This window comes from Onthophagus taurus, chromosome 3, assembly GCF_036711975.1.
Source record: "Onthophagus taurus isolate NC chromosome 3, IU_Otau_3.0, whole genome shotgun sequence".
NCBI classification, from domain to species: Eukaryota; Metazoa; Arthropoda; class Insecta; order Coleoptera; family Scarabaeidae; genus Onthophagus; species Onthophagus taurus.
Window position 1 is genome coordinate 20,000,001 of NC_091968.1, and position 23,499 is coordinate 20,023,499.

Below are 23,499 nucleotides of genomic sequence, written 5' to 3' on the forward strand. Positions count from 1 at the left end.
TCCTACGAAAATACCAAGAAATAATAACATCCTCATCTTCTGACGACTCCATTTTGACTAGATTATAGTCGCATCGATTGTACAACAATGTGAAAACATCGATCTCTTGCAACTAGTTGGTTGAGTCGGTCGTGTGAGTTGCGTTGCAGTAGTGTGTAATAGGCCCCATACACCTGCATACATATTGGGCAACCTGATGTTGCGCAACAAAGTGTTGTACAAACATGGTTAGCCATACACTGTGCGCTATTTTATGCAAACCTCAGTTGTATGTGTTGCGTTCATACGGAAACATGCCATCTGACGAAGCGGCCTGTTTAGCTATAATAATTGCTATAACCTCCGAGGATGTTGGTATTAAAAAAAGAAGGAGGAAGAGGAGAGTATGGATGAAAGAGTGGTTGAAGAAAAGATCCCTTTTTAGCCACGCAAATCTCCTCAAGGAACTTCAATTGAGTTCACCACTAGATTACAAAAATTATTTACGAATGGACCCCACTACTTTTGGCGAATTATTGGTAATGATAACACCACTTATAGAAAAACAACATACTATAATGAGAGAAGCAATATCACCCAAGCAAAGATTATTTGCAACTTTACGATACCTTACTTCTGGGCTTACTTAGGAGGGTTTAAACTTCGAAACAGCAATAGCTGCTCAAACACTTGGAAAGATTATTATAGAGACCTGTGACGCAATCATAAAGGTTTTGAAGAAATATATAAAGGTAAGTAATTATTACTTTATTAACGTTCATTAAAATAACAATCAGGGTCTTCTGGTCTGCCTATCTGTACCGGAGCTGGGGAGTAATGAGTTTTTGTATTATTTGAATGTGATGGGTACACGTATTGGGATGAATGTTGTGGTCTGTTCTCTAGAGTGGTGATTTGTACTGGAGATGGAGGGTATGATTGAGATAGACTACTATTACTTGTATGAGGTGAATATCCGTATGAAAGTAGACGTGAGTTTGGCCCATTTATTGTTACAGAATTTCTGTGAAGGGTTCCTAAACGCCCTTCATATAAGATGTCGCTAATGGCCTTTTTCGCGTGAATTTGCTGCTCGGGCGACATTTTCACTAGCTTCAGTGCCCAACTTTTCGCTAGAATGTCTACCTCATTGTTGGAAGCACGCAGATGTTGGCAAGCCATTCTTAATAATTCATTTCGGGTCTGAGATTCCTCGGTTGTCCCTTTTCGTTTTGGAGCTCTACGTCCTGTGGCAGCTTCCGGCATTTCTATTTCTTGAGAAGTATCTGGATTTTTCTCTTCTGCTGCATTTGCTTCTGGGTTACCATCGTCCCGAGAAGAATCCTATAAAAGGCCAAAATGGGTTTATAATATTCCTACTTTTCTTTATTAAACAATTCTATAAATAATAATTGAAGAGTCCACTGCAAAAAGGCGGAATTTCAAGAAATCTTTCGTCTTTTTTGCAGTGGGCTTTTCAATTGTGCATGATTCAAGATGCAATTCTATAAATGACACTAACGATATGTTTCTTTCAGCTACCACAAAGTGAAAATGAGTGGAGAGCTGTAAGTAAAGATTTTGAAATGAAGTGGAATTTTCCTCTTTGCTTAGGGGCAATAGACGGTAAACATATACACATATTTAAACCCCCCGGAACAGGCTCCTATTACTTCAACTATAAGCATTCATTTAGTATTGTTTTAATGGGAATTGTAAATGCAAACTATGAATTCTTGATGGTTGATGTGGGCGCTAATGCATTCAGCAAGAGAAACCTCACCAAGGAAGAAAAAATTTATAACTACAGGGTGTCACGCAGCCGTCGGATTATTGAAAATGCATTTGGGATACTAGCTTCTCGATTTAGAATTCTGTTAAGTCAAATTAATCTATGTCCAGAAAAAGCTGTTACTATAACATTAGCATGTTGCTATTTGCACAACTTTTTACGACATAAAAATGTAGAGTGTTACTTCCAAGGCGGCATAGATGTTGAAGATATAAATACCGGAGAGTTTACAAATGCTGACAAACACTACAACCACTTCAAGGGAGAAACAGTACAACAACAGCAAAAGAAGTAAGAGCACAGTTTTGTAATTACTTTAATACTGTTGGAGCTGTTCCGTATTATATCTTAACTATAAATTATCTGTTTTTCACAGTTGTGCTTAAAAATATATTACTTTTTAAATAAATTATTTCAAAATAATAACTGATTTGATTACTTACCCTGCCTTCATTTTCAGTCTCTTGGGGCTCGTCCATGGTAGAAGTCCCTGGTAATTGACTTTCTTGGTCTCTGAGGAAATCTAATTCTTTAAAATACCATAAACTTGGGAGTGCGGGAAGTTAGCCCCCCATTTTTTGATTTTTAAATTTTTTATTGTTGTTCTAGATTGTTCTAGAGTTGTTCTACATTGTTCCAAAGCGGCAAATTGAAAAAATAAAAACTCCACGAGAAAACCGAAAAAACAGGTTTTTTGACTAGCCCCCCATTTTTGGAAAAGTGAAATTTTCTTTGTTGTTCTGGGTTGTTCTAGTTGTTCTAGTTATTGTTCTAGAAAATCAAAATTGTGGGATACAGCATTACGAAGTTATAACTAAAAATAGGTTTGGCCGCCGAAATGTCTGGTTGATTGCTGTGACCATAGCTTTTCTATTATCAATTCCATATTACAAATATATACTTATTATAGATAACGCAATCTGGAACAGCTATTATTTTCACTAGATCAACTCTCTAAAGGGCACTTTACTCTTTGAAAATTAAAGTTTTTAGAAGTTTCAGTCAGTAATTCTTGTGTCAGCGGTTTTATATTACACAATAAGAATTAAAAAACACAGAACAATCTAACATAACTCAAACTTTGCCGATTCAAATTGTTCTAGATGTGTTTTGCCTTCAACACGAACATTAATTTTGCAAAATCACATATTTTTTGTTGCTCTTAATTGTTCTTGTTGTTCTAGGTACTTAAAATGTTTATTTAATCACTGCGGTTTTAGTTCTTTTAAAGTTTCATATAATAATAGTTTTAAAAAACTAAAAAAATATAGAATAATCTGACCATCATAATTATCTAAAAATCACAAGTTTCACCTTTCTCTTTAAACTTATAATAGTACAACAAAAGATGCGATTTAAAGTGTATTTATTTTGTATAAACTAAGTAATAAATTAATAAATAAACTAAACTAACAAATAAAACAATAACTATTCGATCAGTATTACTATATTAGTACAATAATTTATTTTAAGGTAAACTATAACTAAATAAACTAAATTATGTAAATAAACTAATATCATGGAATAATACGGTTACATCACTTTGCTCAATTATAAACATATATGCACATTTAAGCATTTATTTCAGTAGCTTTTTCAACTTGTACGGATTTTTTTCGTAAGTCATTAAATAATTTCCAATTGGCATTGTTGGGCACAAATGCCAGGTAGTGTCCTACATCATTCAAAGTTTGAGTACCTTCGTAACTGATGATAACGTAACTGGGATGGAAAAGGTAATCGATCAATACCTAAGGAATGGAGTGCTTCTCACAAATCCACTCCACCCTAGTCAACATGCTTACCAGAAAGCAAAATCAACAATTACCGCTCTCCATGCTTTGACTAGCACCTTAGAGGAGGCAATTGCAACCAAAAAGATAGCCCTTTATGCTTTCATAGATATAGAGGGTGCGTTTGATAACACCTCATATGAATCCATAGAGAAGGCTTTAAACGTAAAAGACATACATCCGTCGACAATCAAGTGGTGTATAGCCATGTTGAAAAGTCGGCAGATCACAGCCAGTCTGGGAGGCGAGTCGCTGACTATAAAGGCGCTAAGAGGATGTCCCCAAGGGGGAGTACTATCACCTCTATTATGGTGCCTGGTAGTTGATGACTTGATGAACACCCTAACTAAAAACGGATTTAAGATACAAGGGTATGCTGATGACCTGGTAATCACAATCCGAGGTAAATATGATTCAATCATAACTCAGCTAATGCAGAAAGCCCTACTACTCACCAGTACTTGGTGCAGAAGCAATGGGCTCAGCATCAATCCCAATAAAATCGAAATAGTCCCTTTCACTCGGAGAAGGAAGCTACAAATAAAAGCACCCTCCATTGAAAGCAGAACTATTAACCTCAAAACAGAAACTAAATACCTAGGGGTAATACTTGACAGTAAACTAAACTGGAACTCACACTTAGATAAGGTGAGGAAAAAGGCCATCATGGCAAACCAGATCTGCCGCAGGCTCCTAGGAAGGAACTGGGGTCTCAAACCACGAATGGCTCATTGAGCCTACGTAGCAATAATCAGACCCATGGTCGCCTACGCCTCATTGGTTTGGTGGCCAAAAACAAAACATAAGACAGCTCAACAACAGCTGGCACAAATCCAGCGGTTAGCATGTCTTAACATAACGGGTGCAATGAGATCCTGTCCGACGGCTGCTTTGGAAGCCCTACTCGGTCTCACACTGCTCCACATATATATACAAAAGGAGGCAGCCTTAAGTGCCTTATCACTGAAAACAGTTTCTTCACTCAAGTTGATGCAGGGTAACCTCAAAGGACACCTCGAGATCCTCAAAGACCCATGTCTAAATCACCTGATTGAAATTAAAACGGACCTTATACCGACGGAATACAATTTCAACCAACCGTATAAGGTCATATTTAGTAACAGGGATGATTGGGCGAAAGGAGGGCCTCAACTAAAAAGAGGAGCCCTAGCCTGGTACACCGATGCTTCAAAGACAGTAAGATCTGGAATAGGCATGGGCATCAGTGGACCAAATAGCCACATCAAATTGCCTCTCAGCTCGGATTTAACAATTTTCCAAGCAGAAGTTCTTGCTATAAACTTCTGCACCGCTTTGAACCTACAGAAAGGACAAAAATGTGCATCCATAAACATTTTCACAGACAGTCGGGCCGCCTTAAAGGCAATTCAGGCCTACACATGTGGCTCCGCACTGATCAGAGAGTGCACCAACAACCTGAGAGAACTCGCTAGGGGCAATGATGTTACCCTATGGTGGGTTCCAGGTCACAGCAACATTGAGGGCAATGAGAAGGCCGACAAGCTGGCAAAAGAGGCAGCAAACACGCCCTTCATTGGACCCCAACCTGGATGTGGACTACAAAAAAGCCACCTAAAACAAATAATCAACAACGGGGAGGCTTCAAAGATAGCCTTACGCTGGAAAGAACTTCCAGGTCACAGACAAGCGAAGAGTATGATAACTCCGTCGCAAAACAAAACCAAAGAGCTACCTAACCAAACGCTCTCAGGCTACCTAACCGGCCATGTGCCCCTAAAATACCACCTCTTCCACATTGGACAAGCTGAGGATCAAACTTGTCGACTATGCAACGACGAATCAGAAACTGCTGAACATATACTGTGCAATTGCGTCGCCAGAGGCCGTCTAAGGCACAACGTCTTCGGTAAAACTCCCCTGTTACCTACCGACATAAAGGTTCAAGACCTCAGGACAATACTAAGGTTCATTAAGGACCTACATTTGCCCTAAACCTTTGGAGGGCTAAAGTTACAATAGATCTTATAGGTCGCGGTAACGAGAGGGGCCGCCCTCCTCAGCCCGGCAGCAATAATAATAATAATAATAACTGATGATACCTGCGGGGATATAGAATTTGTTGTGGAGTTACAAATTGCGTGCGTAATCACTCAATTTTGTTTTATTGTTCTCTCCATTCGTTGTTTCTATAAACAGACCACATTTTTTTGCTATTGTTGCTTAGGGTTTGCATGTAGTTTTCTATTACTTGCTTTAGCTATGCATAGCCAAATATTGTTACGATGGCAATGTCGATTGATAAAATTATGTTTTTATGGAAAGTAACGTTTAAACCATTATTGCAGTTTTTAGTCCTACAATAACTAAATTCTTCTTTAAATAGTTGTGTGCAAAGAAACGTAATATTTGACATAGCATTCACTATTATCACGCCAGCAATATTCTGGCTTCCAAAATAATTTATTCCTGTTAATAGTTCAGCTCTTTTTTATATGTTGCTTTACTAGAACCGGTTTTTAAAAATAATTTTAGGAAACTAAAGCAATCTGTGCAAACATTCTCAACATGATTTCTAAATGAATAGTCCAACCTATTTTTAGTTATGACTTCGTAATGCCGAATCCCATAATTTTGATTTTCTAGAACAATAACTAGAACGACAAAGAAAATCATTTTTCCAAAAATGGGGGGTTAGTAAAAAGCCTGTTTTTTTGGTTTTTCTCGCAGAGTTTTTATTATTGCTATTTGCCGCTTTGGAGCAATGTAGAACAACTCTAGAACAACAATGAAAAATTTAAAAATCAAAAAATAGGGAGCTAACTTCCCGTACTCGATTACCCCCGCAATTTACAACTCCAGAACAAAGTCTATATCCTCGCAAGTATCATCAGCTACGAAGGTACTCACTCTTTGAGTGATGTAGGATACTACACGGCATTTGTACCCAACAATTGGTTATTATTTAATGATTTAAGAAAAAAATCCATACAAGTTGAAGAAGCAACAGAAATAAATGCACAAATGTGCATATATGTGTGTAAATGAGTTCCGTGATATTATTCTATTTAGATGATTTAATTTATTTAGTTATACTTTACTTTAGAATAAGTTTTTGTACAGTTTTTGTGAAAGAAACAACAAAGAAAATTGCACTTTTCCAAAAATGGGGGGCTAGTCAAAAAACCTGTTTTTTCGGTTTTCTCGTGGAGTTTTTATTTTTTCAATTTACCGCTTTGGAACAATGTAGAACAACTCTAGAACAATCTAGAACAACAATAAAAAAATTAAAAATCAAAAAATGGGGGGCTAACTTCCCGCACTCTAAACTTGGTTCATAAAGATTTTCGGTGCCTGTGCCAGATCTATAGCTCGCCACTACTTTTTTCAATTACCTCCGATACGCAGTACGCAAAACATTTATTTTCTTTCGCACCATCTCTCTATCGGCGCTAGGTTCTATTTCCTTTAATTTTTCGGTTAGTTTTTCATACGCGACGTTCTTCTTGTTTCTATTTTTGTACACATCACTCTTCACTTTCCACACTTCTGGCAACTGGCGATATAGATTAATAAATTCACTCCAAAAGTCTTTGTTGTTTATAAAGTTCGCCATTTTAAAATAATTATCAGTACTACTAGTGTGTGGCGTATGCGGAACTTGTCCAAACCTGCCCTTAACTGTACAACCTCTCGAGCCAGGACCCATATATGATGCAATAGTTGCACAACGTCATCCGTTGCGCAATTAATTTCAAACAATTTTGAATTTCTACAACTTGTTGCGCATCACGTTGAACAACACCATACACCATACAATTTTTGCACAACAGCCTCTGTTGTGCAATTTGTTCGCAGGTGTATGGGCCCTTTAAGCTGCCTTAAATTTAAACTAAAATCCTACAAAAATGGTAAACGATCGTAAGAATGGTGATAATATAAAAATTAAAGCAAAAAAGGATTCTTCTCTACTTATGGAATACCAACAAAAATTAGAGAATGAAATAATTTATTTAAACCACGACCTTATAGAAGACAAGGTAAATGTAGCAAAAGAAGTAACTTTACCATCAAATGAATGGCAACAATCAAAGAACAGGGAAAGAAGTAATACTAAAACGAAGAGTATAAAAAGAACAAATAAAAGTATACTGTCATTGATGAAAGTACAAAGACTGCTTTAAAAAGTGCACCAAGAAATCTACCAAATCTGAAAATATTGTAGATTTATTCAAAAATGATTTGTGAACAAATAAATTCAAAACTCCCTGAGAAAACTCCATTCTTCTTTCAAAATTACGGCGGATTTTTCACGGTTCATTCCCGCAAGACACTTATTCTAGAGAAATATAAAAATTGAATTAATTATTAAATTTTCTAACTGGTTTACTACCAATAGACTTGTTACAAATCGTGAAAAGTCCAACATCTACTTGATAACTAGTCGAATTTATTACGAGTTCCAAGGTGGAGAGTTGCAATATTTGGGTGTTGTTCTAGATTCTAGACAGTCTTCTTACTTGGCACGATCACGTACAATTACTTTGTAACAGACTCACTCGTCAAATATATTTTCCTCATTTTATGCTTCTATGCTGTATGGAATTGCGGTAAGATTGAAGATGTACATATGTATAACACCAGACACTGCCAGTTACCACGTATTCCAAAAAATAGACTTAACTCTAACCCACTAATCTAGGTTTGCACCTTTACAATAAGGTGCCAGTACCAATATGAAGCTTGCCGTATTCATTATTTTACACAAAAAAACCTTCTACAGTATCCCAGAATATTTGGAGTCGTCAATTCTGAATGAATAAAAAAGTTAAATGTATTTATCTATTATTACTATGTTACTTTTTCCTTTGAGGTATGTAAAAAATTAATTCATTCTGTAGTTAACTTCTTTGTTAACTTCGTTTTGATAGAAGACTCTATGGCGAATGGAATGTCATAAACGAGTACAACATTACAAGATATAACCACTTAAAACAAGTAATTTTTGTGCAATATTTTGGTGTTTTAGCGAAATTCGAAAGAGATTTCGAATCGGGAATTTTCACTTTCTTATATTTCTTACTTCACATAGATATAATAGGTATAATAGTAAGTAAATAAACCTCTGTGATGATTTAAATTATTTCATCGTGTTTCGCGCAGAAAATCAATATCCACAACTTAGCAACGTCTAAAAGCGTTTAGAGACGAAACGTCACTCCTTCCCAAAAGTTTGTCCTCCTTGAATTAATTCGCGAGGAGAAGCGAAACTTTGAAGGGGTTAAGTAGAAAGATGGAGGAATCTCTACATTTTACTTTCATTTTTCGTATTAACTAACTAATTACTTTATTAGGTACTAAGAATGATAAAAACTTAATTAGAATCGCAATTAAAATTAATGAGCAAAAAAAATGTTTTAATTCCACACATTGGTTTAAAATTCAATAACACATTGTTGGTTCAACATAGCAACGTTGAAGTCACAAAAAATGTTTCTAATACAACCCTAAAGGTACTTGTATAAATACAACAGAATCAATTTCGGATGTTGAAACAAATAAGAAGATTTGATCTTATTTAAATTTATGTTTGAGTATTAATAAACTCCTCTTAATCATAGCAATCGATTAAAATCATTAAAACAAACCTTCAACACTCCTATGTAAATTGAAATTTAAATTGACAAGCTTTTAACAGTGCCGAGTGGGTCAATCTGCGTTAATGAGAAATGCAATTAGAGAGTACGTTGACGCAATACACAATGCAAAACTCCATCACGTGGTAATCACTAATTAGTATTATCGCAACTGAATTTCTATTCTAGGTTACACTTTTTCAACTTTAAAACGATTAAAAATTAACTAAAACTACATCAACATTAATTATACAAAATTTGATTTATTCCGAGGTTTCAACTGGAACTAAAATCATAAATTAATCAACCCCTGCGAATGTAGCGATTTTATAAAGTTTAGTAACAGGTCAGTTTCGACTCTGTATAAACTTATTGTTTTTCATCGTCAGTTTGAACTGATTCCGGGAAACAGTTTGTAGCATACCGGGATGTGACCGTGTTTTGTACATTTCCACAGTCTGCACTGTATGTGTAGTTTTCCCGTATCTAATTAACGGAATCTCGGACTGGATCATAATTCAAATTGAATTAAACGAGTTTCGAGTCAGTTTTGCTAATTTATTTTATGAACACTTACTATAATCATTTTTTTTTTTACTTCTTTTTTAAGTGAAGACACCTAATTCGGTGGACTTATGTATAATTAGTTAGCGAATTTGATACAGCAACCCATTTTATGCTATCTCCACCTGTTCTTGAGAAATAACTTCTTGAAGATGATCTAAAAAGATCCAGTTTGGCAACTCATTTCAATGTAAGGTTGATTTCAAAATTGTTAATTTTAGGAGTTAATAAAAGTGAAGACACTAAATTCGGCGAACTTATGTAATATTAGTTAGTGAATTTGAGATAACAACCCATTTTATGCTATCTCCACCTGTTCTTGAGAAATAACTTCTTGAAGATGATCTAAAAAGATCTAGTTGGGAACTCATTTCAATGTAAGATTGATTTCAAAATTGTTAATCTTAGGAGTTAATAAAAGTGAAGACACTAGATTCGGCGGACTTATGTAATATTAGTTAGTGAATTTGAGATAACAACCCATTTTGTGCTATCTCCACCTATTCTTGAGAAATAACTTCTTGAAGATGATCTAAAAAGATCCAGTTTGGCAACTCATTTCAATGTAAGGTTGATTTCAAAATTGTTAATCTTAGAAGTTAATAAAAGTGAAGACACTAAATTCGGCGAACTTATGTAATATTAGTTAGTGAATTTGAGATAACAACCCATTTTATGCTATCTCCACCTGTTCTTGAGAAATAACTTCTTGAAGATGATCTAAAAAGATCTAGTTGGGAACTCATTTCAATGTAAGATTGATTTCAAAATTGTTAATCTTAGGAGTTAATAAAAGTGAAGACACTAGATTCGGCGGACTTATGTAATATTAGTTAGTGAATTTGAGATAACAACCCATTTTGTGCTATCTCCACCTATTCTTGAGAAATAACTTCTTGAAGATGATCTAAAAAGATCCAGTTTGGCAACTCATTTCAATGTAAGGTTGATTTCAAAATTGTTAATCTTAGAAGTTAATAAAAGTGAAGACACTAAATTCGGCGAACTTATGTAATATTAGTTAGTGAATTTGAGATAACAACCCATTTTGTGCTATCTCCACCTATTCTTGAGAAATAACTTCTTGAAGATGATCTAAAAAGATCCAGTTTGGCAACTCATTTCAATGTAAGGTTGATTTCAAAATTGTTAATCTTAGAAGTTAATAAAAGTGAAGACACTAAATTCGGCGAACTTATGTAATATTAGTTAGTGAATTTGAGATAACAACCCATTTTGTGCTATCTCCACCTATTCTTGAGAAATAACTTCTTGAAGATGATCTAAAAAGATCCAGTTTGGCAACTCATTTCAATGTAAGGTTGATTTCTAAATTGTTAATCTTAGGAGTTAATAAAAGTGAAGACACTAAATTCGGCGAACTTATGTAATATTAGTTAGTGAATTTGAGATAACAACCCATTTTGTGCTATCTCCACCTGTTCTTGAGAAATAACTTCTTGAAGATGATCTAAAAAGATCTAGTTTGGGAACTAATTTCAATGTAAGGTTGATTTCAAAATTGTTAATCTTAGGAGTTAATAAAAGTGAAGATACTAAATTCGGCGAACTTATGTAATATTAGTTAGTGAATTTGAGATAACAACCCATTTTGTGGTATCTCCACCTATTCTTGAGAAATAACTTTTTGAAGATGACCTAAAAAGATCCAGTTTGGGAACTAATTTCAATGTAAGGTTGATTTCAAAATTGTTAATCTTAGGAGTTAATAAAAGTGAAGTCACTAAATTCGGCGAACTTATGTAATATTAGTTAGTGAATTTGAGATAACAACCCATTTTGTGCTATCTCCACCTATTCTTGAGAAATAACTTCTTGAAGATGATCTAAAAAGATCCAGTTTGGCAACTTATTTCAATGTAAGGTTGATTTCAAAATTGTTAATCTTAGGAGTTAATAAAAGTGAAGACACTAAATTCGGCGAACTTATGTAATATTAGTTAGTGAATTTGAGATAACAACCCATTTTGTGCTATCTCCACCTATTCTTGAGAAATAACTTCTTGAAGATGATCTAAAAAGATCCAGTTTGGCAACTCATTTCAATGTAAGGTTGATTTCAAAATTGTTAATCTTAGGAGTTAATAAAAGTGAAGACACTAAATTCGGCGAACTTGTGTAATATTAGTTAGTGAATTTGAGATAACAACCCATTTTGTGCTATCTCCACCTATTCTTGAGAAATAACTTCTTGAAGATGATCTAAAAAGATCCAGTTTGGCAACTCATTTCAATGTAAGGTTGATTTCAAAATTATTAATCTTAGGAGTCAATAAAAGTGAAGACACTAAATTCGGGGGACTTATGTATAATTAGTTAATGAATTCGAGACGACAGCCCATTTTGTGCTATCTCCACCTGTTCTTGAGAAATAACTTCTTGAAGATGATCTAAAAAGATCCAGTTTAGAAACTAATTTCAATGTAAGGTTGATTTCAAAATTGTTAATCTTAGGAGTTAATAAAAGTGAAGACACTAAATTCGGCGAACTTATGTAATATTAGTTACTGAATTTGAGATAACAACCCATTTTGTGCTATCTCCACCTATTCTTGAGAAATAACTTCTTAAAGATGATCTAAAAAGATCCAGTTTGGCAACTCATTTCAATGTAAGGTTGATTTCAAAATTGTTAATCGTAGTAGTTAATAAAAGTGAAGACACTAGATTCGGTGGACTTATGTATAATTAGTTAGTGAATTTGATACAGCATCCCATTTTATGCTATCTCCACCTGTTCTTGAGAAATAACTTCTTGAAGATGATCTAAAAAGATCTAGTTTGGGAACTCATTTCAATGTAAGGTTGATTTCAAAATTGTTAATCTTAGGAGTTAATAAAAGTGAAGTCACTAAATTCGGCGAACTTATGTAATATTAGTTAGTGAATTTGAGATAACAACCCATTTTGTGCTATCTCCACCTATTCTTGAGAAATAACTTCTTGAAGATGATCTAAAAAGATCCAGTTTGGCAACTTATTTCAATGTAAGGTTGATTTCAAAATTGTTAATCTTAGGAGTTAATAAAAGTGAAGACACTAAATTCGGCGAACTTATGTAATATTAGTTAGTGAATTTGAGATAACAACCCATTTTGTGCTATCTCCACCTATTCTTGAGAAATAACTTCTTGAAGATGATCTAAAAAGATCCAGTTTGGCAACTCATTTCAATGTAAGGTTGATTTCAAAATTGTTAATCTAAGGAGTTAATAAAAGTGAAGACACTAGATTCGGTGGACTTATGTATAATTAGTTAGTGAATTTGATACAGCATCCCATTTTATGCTATCTCCACCTGTTCTTGAGAAATAACTTCTTGAAGATGATCTAAAAAGATCCAGTTTGGGAACTAATTTCAATGTAAGGTTGATTTCAAAATTGTTAATCTTAGGAGTTAATAAAAGTGAAGACACTAAATTCGGCGAACTTATGTAATATTAGTTAGTGAATTTGAGATAACAACCCATTTTGTGCTATCTCCACCTATTCTTGAGAAATAACTTCTTGAAGATGATCTAAAAAGATACAGTTTAGGAACTAATTTTAATGTAAGGTTGATTTCAAAATTGTTAATCTTAGGAGTTAATAAAAGTGAAGCACTAAATTCGGCGAACTTATGTAATATTAGTTAGTGAATTTGAGATAACAGCCCATTTTGTGCTATCTCCACCTATTCTTGAGAAATAACTTCTTGAAGATGATCGAAAAAGATCCAGTTTAGGAACTAATTTTAATGTAAGGTTGATTTGAAAATTGTTAATCTTAGGAGTTAATAAAAGTGAAGACACTAGATTCGGTGGACTTATGTATAATTAGTTAGTGAATTTGATACAGCATCCCATTTTATGCTATCTCCACCTGTTCTTGAGAATAACTTCTTGAAGATGATCTAAAAAGATCTAGTTTGGGAACTCATTTCAATGTAAGGTTGATTTCAAAATTGTTAATCTTAGGAGTTAATAAAAGTGGAGACACTAGATTCGGTAGACTTATGTATAATTAGTTAGTGAATTTGATACAGCAACCCATTTTATGCTATCTCTACCTGTTCTGGAGAAATAACTTCTTGAAGATGATCTAAAAAGATCCAGTTTGGCAACTCATTTCAATGTAAGGTTGATTTCAAAATTGTTAATCTTAGGAGTTAATAAAAGTGAAGACACTAAATTCGGCGAACTTTTGTAATATTAGTTAGTGAATTTGAGATAACAACCCATTTTGTGCTATCTCCACCTATTCTTGAAAAATAACTTCTTGAAGATGATCTAAAAAGATCCAGTTTGGCAACTCATTTCAATGTAAGGTTGATTTCAAAATTATTAATCTTAGGAGTCAATAAAAGTGAAGACACTAAATTCGGGGGACTTATGTATAATTAGTTAATGAATTCGAGACGACAGCCCATTTTGTGCTATCTCCACCTGTTCTTGAGAAATAACTTCTTGAAGATGATCTAAAAAGATCTAGTTTGGGAACTAATTTCAATGTAAGGTTGATTTCAAAATTGTTAATCTTAGGAGTTAATAAAAGTGAAGACACTAAATTCGGCGAACTTATGTAATATTAGTTAGTGAATTTGAGATAACAACCCATTTTGTGCTATCTCCACCTGTTCTTGAGAATAACTTCTTGAAGATGATCTAAAAAGATCTAGTTTGGGAACTAATTTCAATGTAAGGTTGATTTCAAAATTGTTAATCTTAGGAGTTAATAAAATTGAAGACACTAAATTCGGCGAACTTATGTAATATTAGTTAGTGAATTTGAGATAATAACCCATTTTGTGCTATCTCCACCTATTCTTGAGAAATAACTTCTTGAAGATGATCGAAAAAGATCCAGTTTGGGAACTAATTTCAATGTAAGGTTGATTTCAAAATTGTTAATCTTAGGAGTTAATAAAAGTGAAGACACTAAATTCGAGGGACTTATGTATAATTAGTTAGTGAATTCGAGACGACAGCCCATTTTGTGCTATCTCCACCTGTTCTTGAGAAATAACTTCTTAAAGATGATCTAAAACATCCAATTTGGGTACACAGAAGATTGCGTTTCTGCAAAGCAACAATTTTTCCAATTTCCAGCATCACGTTAGATAAAACTCATGAAATACAGGAGATGTATCGAAGTTGTCAGTTGTTAAGTAACTTCCCCGATTTAGCAATGGCTCAACGAATGAAAGATTACAAATGTAGGCAGTTGAAAATTTTGAGAGTATTTGGAATTTTATGCCATATCGTGTTCTCGTTGAAAGAATCTATTGAATCACAGGTTTATGTTCTCCCATAACATTCGCATCTCGCTGCAGTAATAAGGAAAGCAATTGAAGTCGAAGAAAAAGAATTTGAGTATATATCCTATAAAATGCACCTTTTCAATATAATTATAATATTATTTCTTCTAGATATTGGCCAAAATGACTATCGAATTACAGCTAGAGGGTCCTAATTTGCAGTAACCCAATTTATGATGAAATCGAGATCATCGAAATCACATCTATTTACCACAGAGTTCTAAGACAATAATGTCTATTAATAATGCAGAGCTATTCGAAAGCTTATATAGCTTTTTATTAATGTATTTAAATATTAAATTACTTGAATTTTGGATCTGATTGGTTTCTTTTTGATTATATATAGGGGGCGTAGCTCAGATGGTAGAGCGCTCGCTTAGCATGCGAGAGGTACCGGGATCGATGCCCGGCGCCTCCAACAACTTTTTACCTGTTGCTTCTCTGCTCAGTGCCATAACGAAATCTAAAGAGGTCACCAACCTCTTCTCCTCCTTTACCAAGTATTTTGGAACCCCTTCCGTCGTTATGTCTCCATATCTCTCATTGTACCATGCTTCCCTTATCTGCGTCCTTCTCTCCTGTCTCTGGACGTCCCTACCTCTGTTGCTTAACTCTTCCCACGTCTCCACGCCTTCTTCTATTGTTTATCTCTGCCTCCAAATAACCCGTCCACATATCTAACCTTCTCCTCCCTAACTTCCTTCCAACACTCGCTCAGGATTTTCCAGTATGGTTTTCTGTCTATCATCTCTTAATATTTTACAGCTCTTCTGCCCGCCTCCACCCTCACTTCATCCATCTTCACTTCCTCTCTCACAATGTACCCCAGTGTTGTCCTCACCAGACCCAGAACCCATCGCCAGTACCGACTCTGTACGTCCTCCAGAATATCCTGCTTCTTCTTCACCAACGCATCAAACATAATCTTTCTCTTTCTGATATGCCTCCCAAAAACTCTTTTACCCCATCCCCAGACCTGCCCCATCACCTTAATCGCCCTCTTCGCCATCTCACTCACATGCGCCGCCTCGTTACTATCCTCCCTGAATCTGTACCACCACATAGTATTCGTCTCAATAGTCTCATTACTCTGTTAATTCTTATTTGTAATGCATGTAGATTTCTGACCTGAATAAAGTCTAAATTCTTTAACAGTTCTATTCAAAACATGTTCCAGAGCTTTTGGACAATCACAAAACGTGTTGTGTACGTCATTTCCTTAATTTGTCCGATTTCGCTGGTGACTGAAAATATGACCAGTTTAGTTTATGTGCCGCTTACTTACGTACACGATGGATATAACGTGATCATTATGATTATAATGTTGAAATGATTGTACAGTTATACCAATAATCTAATATATGTATATAATACCGATTGTACCAAAAGTTGTGTTGCAAAAACATGAGGCATCTATATGGCATAAAGATTCGTATTCAAAATTGTTGCCAAAATTACGTAGTTTGCTAAATTTCTCAAAGTGCAAATTTCGTATAGGAACAGGCTTTGCTTTTGTCGAAGCGAATGATCTTGCCCAAGACAAAATAGGACATTCACTTAAATGTATGTGTACCCATTTGGTTGCCATTTCCGTCGTTTTTCGGATTTTTCATATGAAGACCTTTCAAGACGTTTTAAAACCACGAAGAGATGGGTTCTCATGTCTGCTTTTTAATATAGCCTTGGAAAAGGTGGCAAGTGATATAGGACTCCGAACATCTGGAACAATATTCAACAAGTCAGCGCAAATCTTAGCATTCGCCGACGACATTATAGGGAGAATAGAAAACAAGTTTAAGAAGATTTTGACAAGGTCGAAAAACGAAGTGGAGAATATAAATTTTACCAAAACCAAGTATATGGTGGCAAAGGCTAGCGGTGGAAACATATCAGATCATTTGGAAATTGGGGATGACGAGACGGAGACGGTTAGCAGTTTCGAATACTTTAGATCTGATGAATAATAGAAATTCGAGCGAATCAGTCCAAACCAACAAATGGAGGACATCTTAAGGAGGCTGAAGGTTAGAGGTTGGAGACGACAGGCGCAAGAAGGACAAGTTTAGACTAAGGTTCACAATGAGTTCTAGAACCAATCATGATGATGTAGATAAGCTTCAAATGATCAAGAGGTTCAATTCATGAGTTGATTTGATTTGAACGGCGTGGAATCGACCGATTTTAAACTGAAGTACTACTTAGTAGGTACTTTATCTCTCTGAATCAGTCTCAATAAAAGGTTTAAATTTCAGTGGGGATTTTATTAAAACAGTTGTACAGTTCACCAATATAAGTGTCCTTTTTCTTTAAATATGCACTCAAAGTATAATATGAACCAGCGCAATTAAATTATATATTTGATGTTACTTCGAAGTCAGGTTGGCCGAGCGGTCTAAGGCGCCAGATTTAAGCTCTGGTTCCCAAACGGGAGCGTGGGTTCGAACCCCACACCTGACAATCTTTTTTATTTTACGATATATTGGCAACCACAAAGAAAATGACAGTTTAAATTGGCTTTCAAAGGTTTAGTAAAGAATCATTTAATTCTCTACTAACAAGGGAAGTATCAGAACTGTCCCTCACCGATTTTGTTGAAATTTGGTACAACGATAATATAGCCAAAAATAAGGTTTACGTATTTTTTTATACGTGCTAATAAAGCCCCTGGGGCGAGTTATAAGGGTTGGAAATCGGGGCGAAATATATATATTTGCTTATAGGCTGAAAACGAAAATAGCTATCGAAATGTGGTAAATGTAAACTGATATTCATTTTCAAAGAGCTTTCCATTGATGTATCACACATATATCTGAGGGCTTCAGGGGGTAAACTACCCCTAGTTTTTTGGAATATTTCAAAAACTACCCTGTCGATTTTGGCGATATTATGTGTCCTTATAGTACGTTTAAAAATATTAATGACGCGTTTTTTCTTATTTGCCTCTGACCATCCCCTGCAACGTTACGGGGTATGATAGATAACCCCTTTCCTTAAGAATAATGTGATAAACTGCTACACTGTTGAACAATATTTTGAAGAAAAGCATAAATTAGATGTAAATTAAGATTTACGCAGTAAAATAAACCCTATACGACATTTAGGGGTGGCTGGGGTTAACTACCCTAACCACCCCAAAAATTAAATTTTTTTGCGAAGAAATCGTTTTTGGTGCAATTTACGACGATAATTTTTTATACGTTAGTACTATTGTAAGAACAATTCTTAGAAGTTTGGGGTAGAAAATATATTTTCGCTAATAATTTTCATAATCCTACAAAAAACGTTTTTTATCCTTACTTTATTTAAATAACACAAAAGTTAGTGTAGTTATATAAATATTTATTAATAATGAGTTAAAAAGTAACTGGCAAAGAAATGGTTGACTATTACAAATTGTATTCTACATTATTAATTTAATTTCTTTCTTTTTACTTTTTTTATTCAATGTATTGTTGGCAATAATGAAAATCATGGAAAAAATGTTTTAAACACAACGATTGTTTACATCATGCACAAGTTATAACAGCTATTTCCCCACAGATATCGCACGTAGGTTTTTCATTGGAAAAGCAAACCTCCACGAGATTTTCAAACTGTTCTGGTCTCTCCTCTATATATATCCAGACGCAAGCCACGTATTTAAAAACATTAATAAATCGTGGGGAAGACAACTGGTTATGCGTTAGGGATTGCAATTTTAAAATATTATCTCGCTGATGCAAATTGACATCGTACTGGTAGAGAATAATTTGATCAGAAAATCTTCTAATGAAATTATTCCATATTCTAAAACCAAATACATCCAGGGGTTGAATTTGACCTGTTGTTCCTGCAGGTATAGACAAATATTTAAACTTAACAACCGATGGAGTTACTTTACTAATAATTTCAGGGCAGTGGCCACTCCAAGAATCCAGTAATAGTAATAATTTAGGTCCGGTGTTTGGGAAATAGACATTTTCTAGCCAATTTTTCATATGAGCAGAAGTCAGTTTACCAGACTTTGATGCCAAAACGAATATGTTATCTGCTTTGAACATTGTATTTATTACCCTCGGTCCAAACGTACCAGAGGATTCTAACAATGTAGAATACAATTTGTGATATTTAACCATTTTTCAGTTGCTTTTTAACTCATTATTAATAAATATTTATATAATTATCCTAGCTTTTGTGTTATTTAAATAGAATAAGGATAACAAAGCTTTTTCTATAGGAGTATGAAAGTTATTAGCGAAAATATATTTTCTACCCCAAACTTCTAACCCTTGTTCTTACAATAGTACTAACGTATAAAAAAATCAGCGTGGTAAATTGCTCCAAAATCGACAAACAGTTTTCGCAAAAAAAAATTTATTTGGGGTGGTTAGGGTAGTTAACCCCCGCCACCCCTTAATGTCGTATAGGGTTTATTTTACTGCGTAAATCTTAATTTACATCTAATTAATGGTTTTCTTCAAAATATTGTTCAAAAGTGTAACTGTTTATCACATTATTCTTAAGGAAAGGGGTTATCTATCATACCCCGTAACTTTGCAGGGGATGGTCAGAGGCAAATAAAAAAAAACACGTCATTAATATTTTTAAACATACTATAAGGATACATAATATCACCAAAATCGACATGGTAGTTTTTAAAATATTCCAAAAAACTAGGGGTATACTATCGCTGTACCAAATTTCAACAAAATCTGTGAGCGACAGTTCTGATACTTCCCTTGTAAGAACATTCCAGCAACTAAAATGATTTTCAGTGGTGAGAGATCAAAAAGTTGGGTTTAACTTTTTTTATCTTGGTTCCAATCGCTAAATGGTACAATTCTTTGTTACACCAAAAACTTTTATCAAGAATTGTCGAAAAGACTGTTTTTTTAACAATTTTAAATGGCGAACCAGATCGTTATGATAAACTCTCACACCACCAATTCACAAACGTCAATTTTTTTAAAAATGCTACACTTACCAAATTTCCCAATTGGTTAACGAGATTTCTGGATCTGTAGCACTGTAGCCCTGTAGCCGAGATACAGGAGCCGTCTGAAAATCTTAAATTTCAAACACTCCCTGTATATCAAAAACGAAGAGGGCTATGAAAATTTGGTTTGTGCCATTGTAAGTTTCACAAAAAAGTAGCTCAGGTTCGCGAAAGCCGCAACTTTCTATCTTTCATAATAACTGAGATACCCCGCAAACCCATCGAAATTTGGACATCCTGTACACGTCTGTCGCAACACTTAAAGGTCGATATAGGGCAGCCTTGTTTTCGGCTCAGTGCACCTTTCAGAGTTACCGATGTTGTTAATAGCTCAGCTCTGCCGTATTTGCGCATAAATTCTCTCTTGTTCATGATTTCTTATCTCTTCTTTTCTCTTCGTGTTCTTTTCTGTTTTGTCTTAAGGGGGTGATTGTAGAAGAACGATAGGAGACAATCGAACATCACCTTTTATTCGTAAATTTATATAATATGAAATTTTTGTACTTTCACGAATATGCTGGTTTCTGTGAACAATAAACTTGTTTATTATTATTATTATTAAGATCAGCTTGAATTTGTAAATGAGGTTTCTTACTATCAGTTACATAGGTTGAATCATGAATTTTAATCTCATGACATCATTTTCAGAGTGATTTGTCACCGAGTTATAATTAGATAACCGATTATTATTATTATTAATAATATCGTTATTAAGAGCTAGATCGATTGGATGAAGAGGAAGAAATGGTTGTTGCTGCTGCAGTGTTGTTTGCGCTGCACAACGGTTCTAGGGAACATTGGGTTCATCCAGTCAACGAGCGAAGAGACGAGCATGGTGTATTTCACGTTCTCTGGCCGGAAAACGCCAGTGACAGTGAAAGATGTAAAATATATATAAGGATGACAAAGAAGGAATTTGACGTGCTTTATGGTTTATTAGGAACAAAATTGAAAAAGCAAAACACAAACTTTAGAGAAGCAATATCTGCAGAGGATTATTACAAAGCTAGGTAGCTAAACTTTTATAGATTTGTAAATTCCGGTGTATCGGCAATGGTGCTGTCTTCACTATATTCTATATAAATTTCAGACTCATTCGAGCAGGAATTTGTAGAGGGAGATAGTACTGGTGAAGAGTGTGGAATTGTTACTTGTTTAACTTGTGGCTGTGTGATCGTGGTTATGTTTTTCAATTCGGCTTGAAACACCAAATTACTTATGTCTATCTTAAGACTCACTTGTTCATTTTTCGGAAGTTTTCTAGCAGATTTTGCTATGCTTAAGAAAAACAAATCGATATCATCACCAGTTGTATTTTGTACTGTAGGTTGTTGCGAAGGTAGTGCTTGTAGTAACTGCGACCTAATACGGTTATTAGATTTCATTATGTAAACTAATTGAGTCATTGACTTTTCAATTCCCTTTTTACTACGGAAAGAACGACTATTTGATTTATCATGAGTAGCTAAATCTTTTAATCCTCCAGGAACTGAATTTGGTTTATTATTTGAGTCTTTTGTTCTTCTTTGTTCTTTATTTGAACCTTGTGTTCTCATATCATCAGTCGTATCTCTGTCGTTCTCCCTTGGACTTTCAACGTGTTCATCTTGAGATTCAAAGCTGCATTGCGAAGCTCTAGGTTCCATAGAGAGTGACAAGAAAGACATTTGTCTACCATTGTTACATCAATCATGAACCTCCTAAAACAAATCATTACACCACTAATTTCGCAAATTAAAAATTACTTACTGAATGAATTATTCCTTTCCTTCCCACATGCCTAATCTCCCCATAACCGAAATCAAAAACATCACTATTTTAAACTTTAATGCGAATGGTCTGAAGAAGCAGAAGAATTTAGTATCGCCTTTTTTGGCTCGTTATAATATTGATTTAGCATGTATCACCGTAACTCATCTAGTTCTGGGAGAAGAGTTCCGAATACCTGGTTTTAATATCTATAGATTTGACCGCAACTCTCAACCAGCTTCAGGCAGTGTAGCGATACTAATTAAACGCACATTAAAACATAAGCCTTACGACTTAGTGAACACTACGCTAGAGACGGTTGCTCTCCAACTTTATCCAAAAAACATGACACTAGTGACAATAATTTATGCATACAGACAACCCAATCGTAAATTAATAACAGAAGGAATTAGTCAACTATTGAATAATTATGGTCCTCTTATAATAATTGGAGATCTAAGCAGTAAATTGAAAATATGGGGATGCCGAGCTGATAATCCCTCAGGTTCATGTCTAGAAGAATTATCAAGTTTACATCAGATGTAAATACACACGCCAAACTCATATACCTATTATCCATACAGAGACGATCATCTACCAGATATACTGGATATAATTATCAAAAACTTTAATCTTCCTTTAGCTCAAACGGTCATAGAGGAATTGAATTCTGATCATCCGGGTTATTATGACTGTCGAAAAAGAAATTACCTTTAAACCGCATATTTCTAAATTGATAAATGGAATTGTAGATTGGGAAGCCGTTAAATCAGAGATGAGCAGTACTAATTTACAAAATTCGTCTTTGAATGCTACCTCAATAGATAGGTCAATCTCATTACTTACTTCGACAATCAAAGATGTTACTAAAAAGTTTATTAAACCTAATAAAACTAATCGAACGAATTATTATTTACCACCTAAATATATTCTTGATCTAATCAAAGAAGAAGAGGGGTCAGACGTAATTGGCAAAGAACACGTAATCCTGACTTCAGTAATCTTTCCCTTTCCTTTTCAACAGGATCCATATCACAACTCTATCAAATAATAAATCATTTCGTATTATTTTGTCAAATCATATCAGAAAATTGTGTGATACTACTTACCTATTTGTAAGTATGCTATTTGTAAATCGCTAACTATAAGGATAAGTAGCCAGGACGAGTCATTATCAACACTAAAAACTTCTAATTTCAGCTTCAATTTTGTGATTTTATAACCCCAACGTTTCGAAAGATGAATTATATATCTTAAATGTACAGTGTGTTAATTAATTATCGTACCCGACGTCATCATTACAAGTATGCAACCAATATCACAGTATTGGTATTACAATACGCAAATCGTATATTGCAATACCAATACTGTGATATTGGTTGTATACTTGCATTGATGACGTCAGGTACGATAATTAATTAATCAACACACTTTAGTTTATACATTCTACAACAAATCTCTTAATAAGAGTTTATTTACAAAGCTTCACAAATCAGTACATTTTCTTCCATGATGCATTGAAAGAACTGATTACAAATTTTTAAAAGAAATATGAAATAATTTTTAACCTTAGATAATAAGTTTCATCTGGTTATCTTAATATCCCACACAAGATTACTTGAACCTTTTTACCCGTTTTTTTTTTTTTAGGTTATCCAAGAATATATAAGGATTATGGTTACATTTACCACCGACCGCAATTTCAAAGACCTTCC

General features: G+C 34.5%; 1 protein-coding gene and 2 non-coding genes across 3 annotated transcripts; 2 read left to right on the forward strand and 1 right to left on the reverse strand.

The window, feature by feature from the left end:
• Positions 1 to 732: 732 nt before the first annotated feature.
• LOC139429418 (uncharacterized) lies at positions 733 to 2,860 on the reverse strand. Its single transcript, XM_071195168.1, has 2 exons — positions 2,215 to 2,860; positions 733 to 1,323 (listed from the first exon to the last, which is right to left on the reverse strand). The coding sequence occupies exons 1-2, from the start codon at positions 2,248 to 2,250 to the stop codon at positions 751 to 753; spliced, it is 609 nt and encodes a 202-aa protein (XP_071051269.1). The 5' UTR covers positions 2,251 to 2,860; the 3' UTR covers positions 733 to 750.
• A 12,545-nt stretch (positions 2,861 to 15,405) lies between these two features.
• Positions 15,406 to 15,478, forward strand: TRNAA-AGC (transfer RNA alanine (anticodon AGC)). Its single transcript has one exon. It is a non-coding gene; the product is annotated as a tRNA-Ala (tRNA).
• Positions 15,479 to 17,433: 1,955 nt separating this feature from the next.
• Positions 17,434 to 17,517, forward strand: TRNAL-UAA (transfer RNA leucine (anticodon UAA)). Its single transcript has one exon. It is a non-coding gene; the product is annotated as a tRNA-Leu (tRNA).
• The last annotated feature ends 5,982 nt before the right edge of the window (positions 17,518 to 23,499 follow it).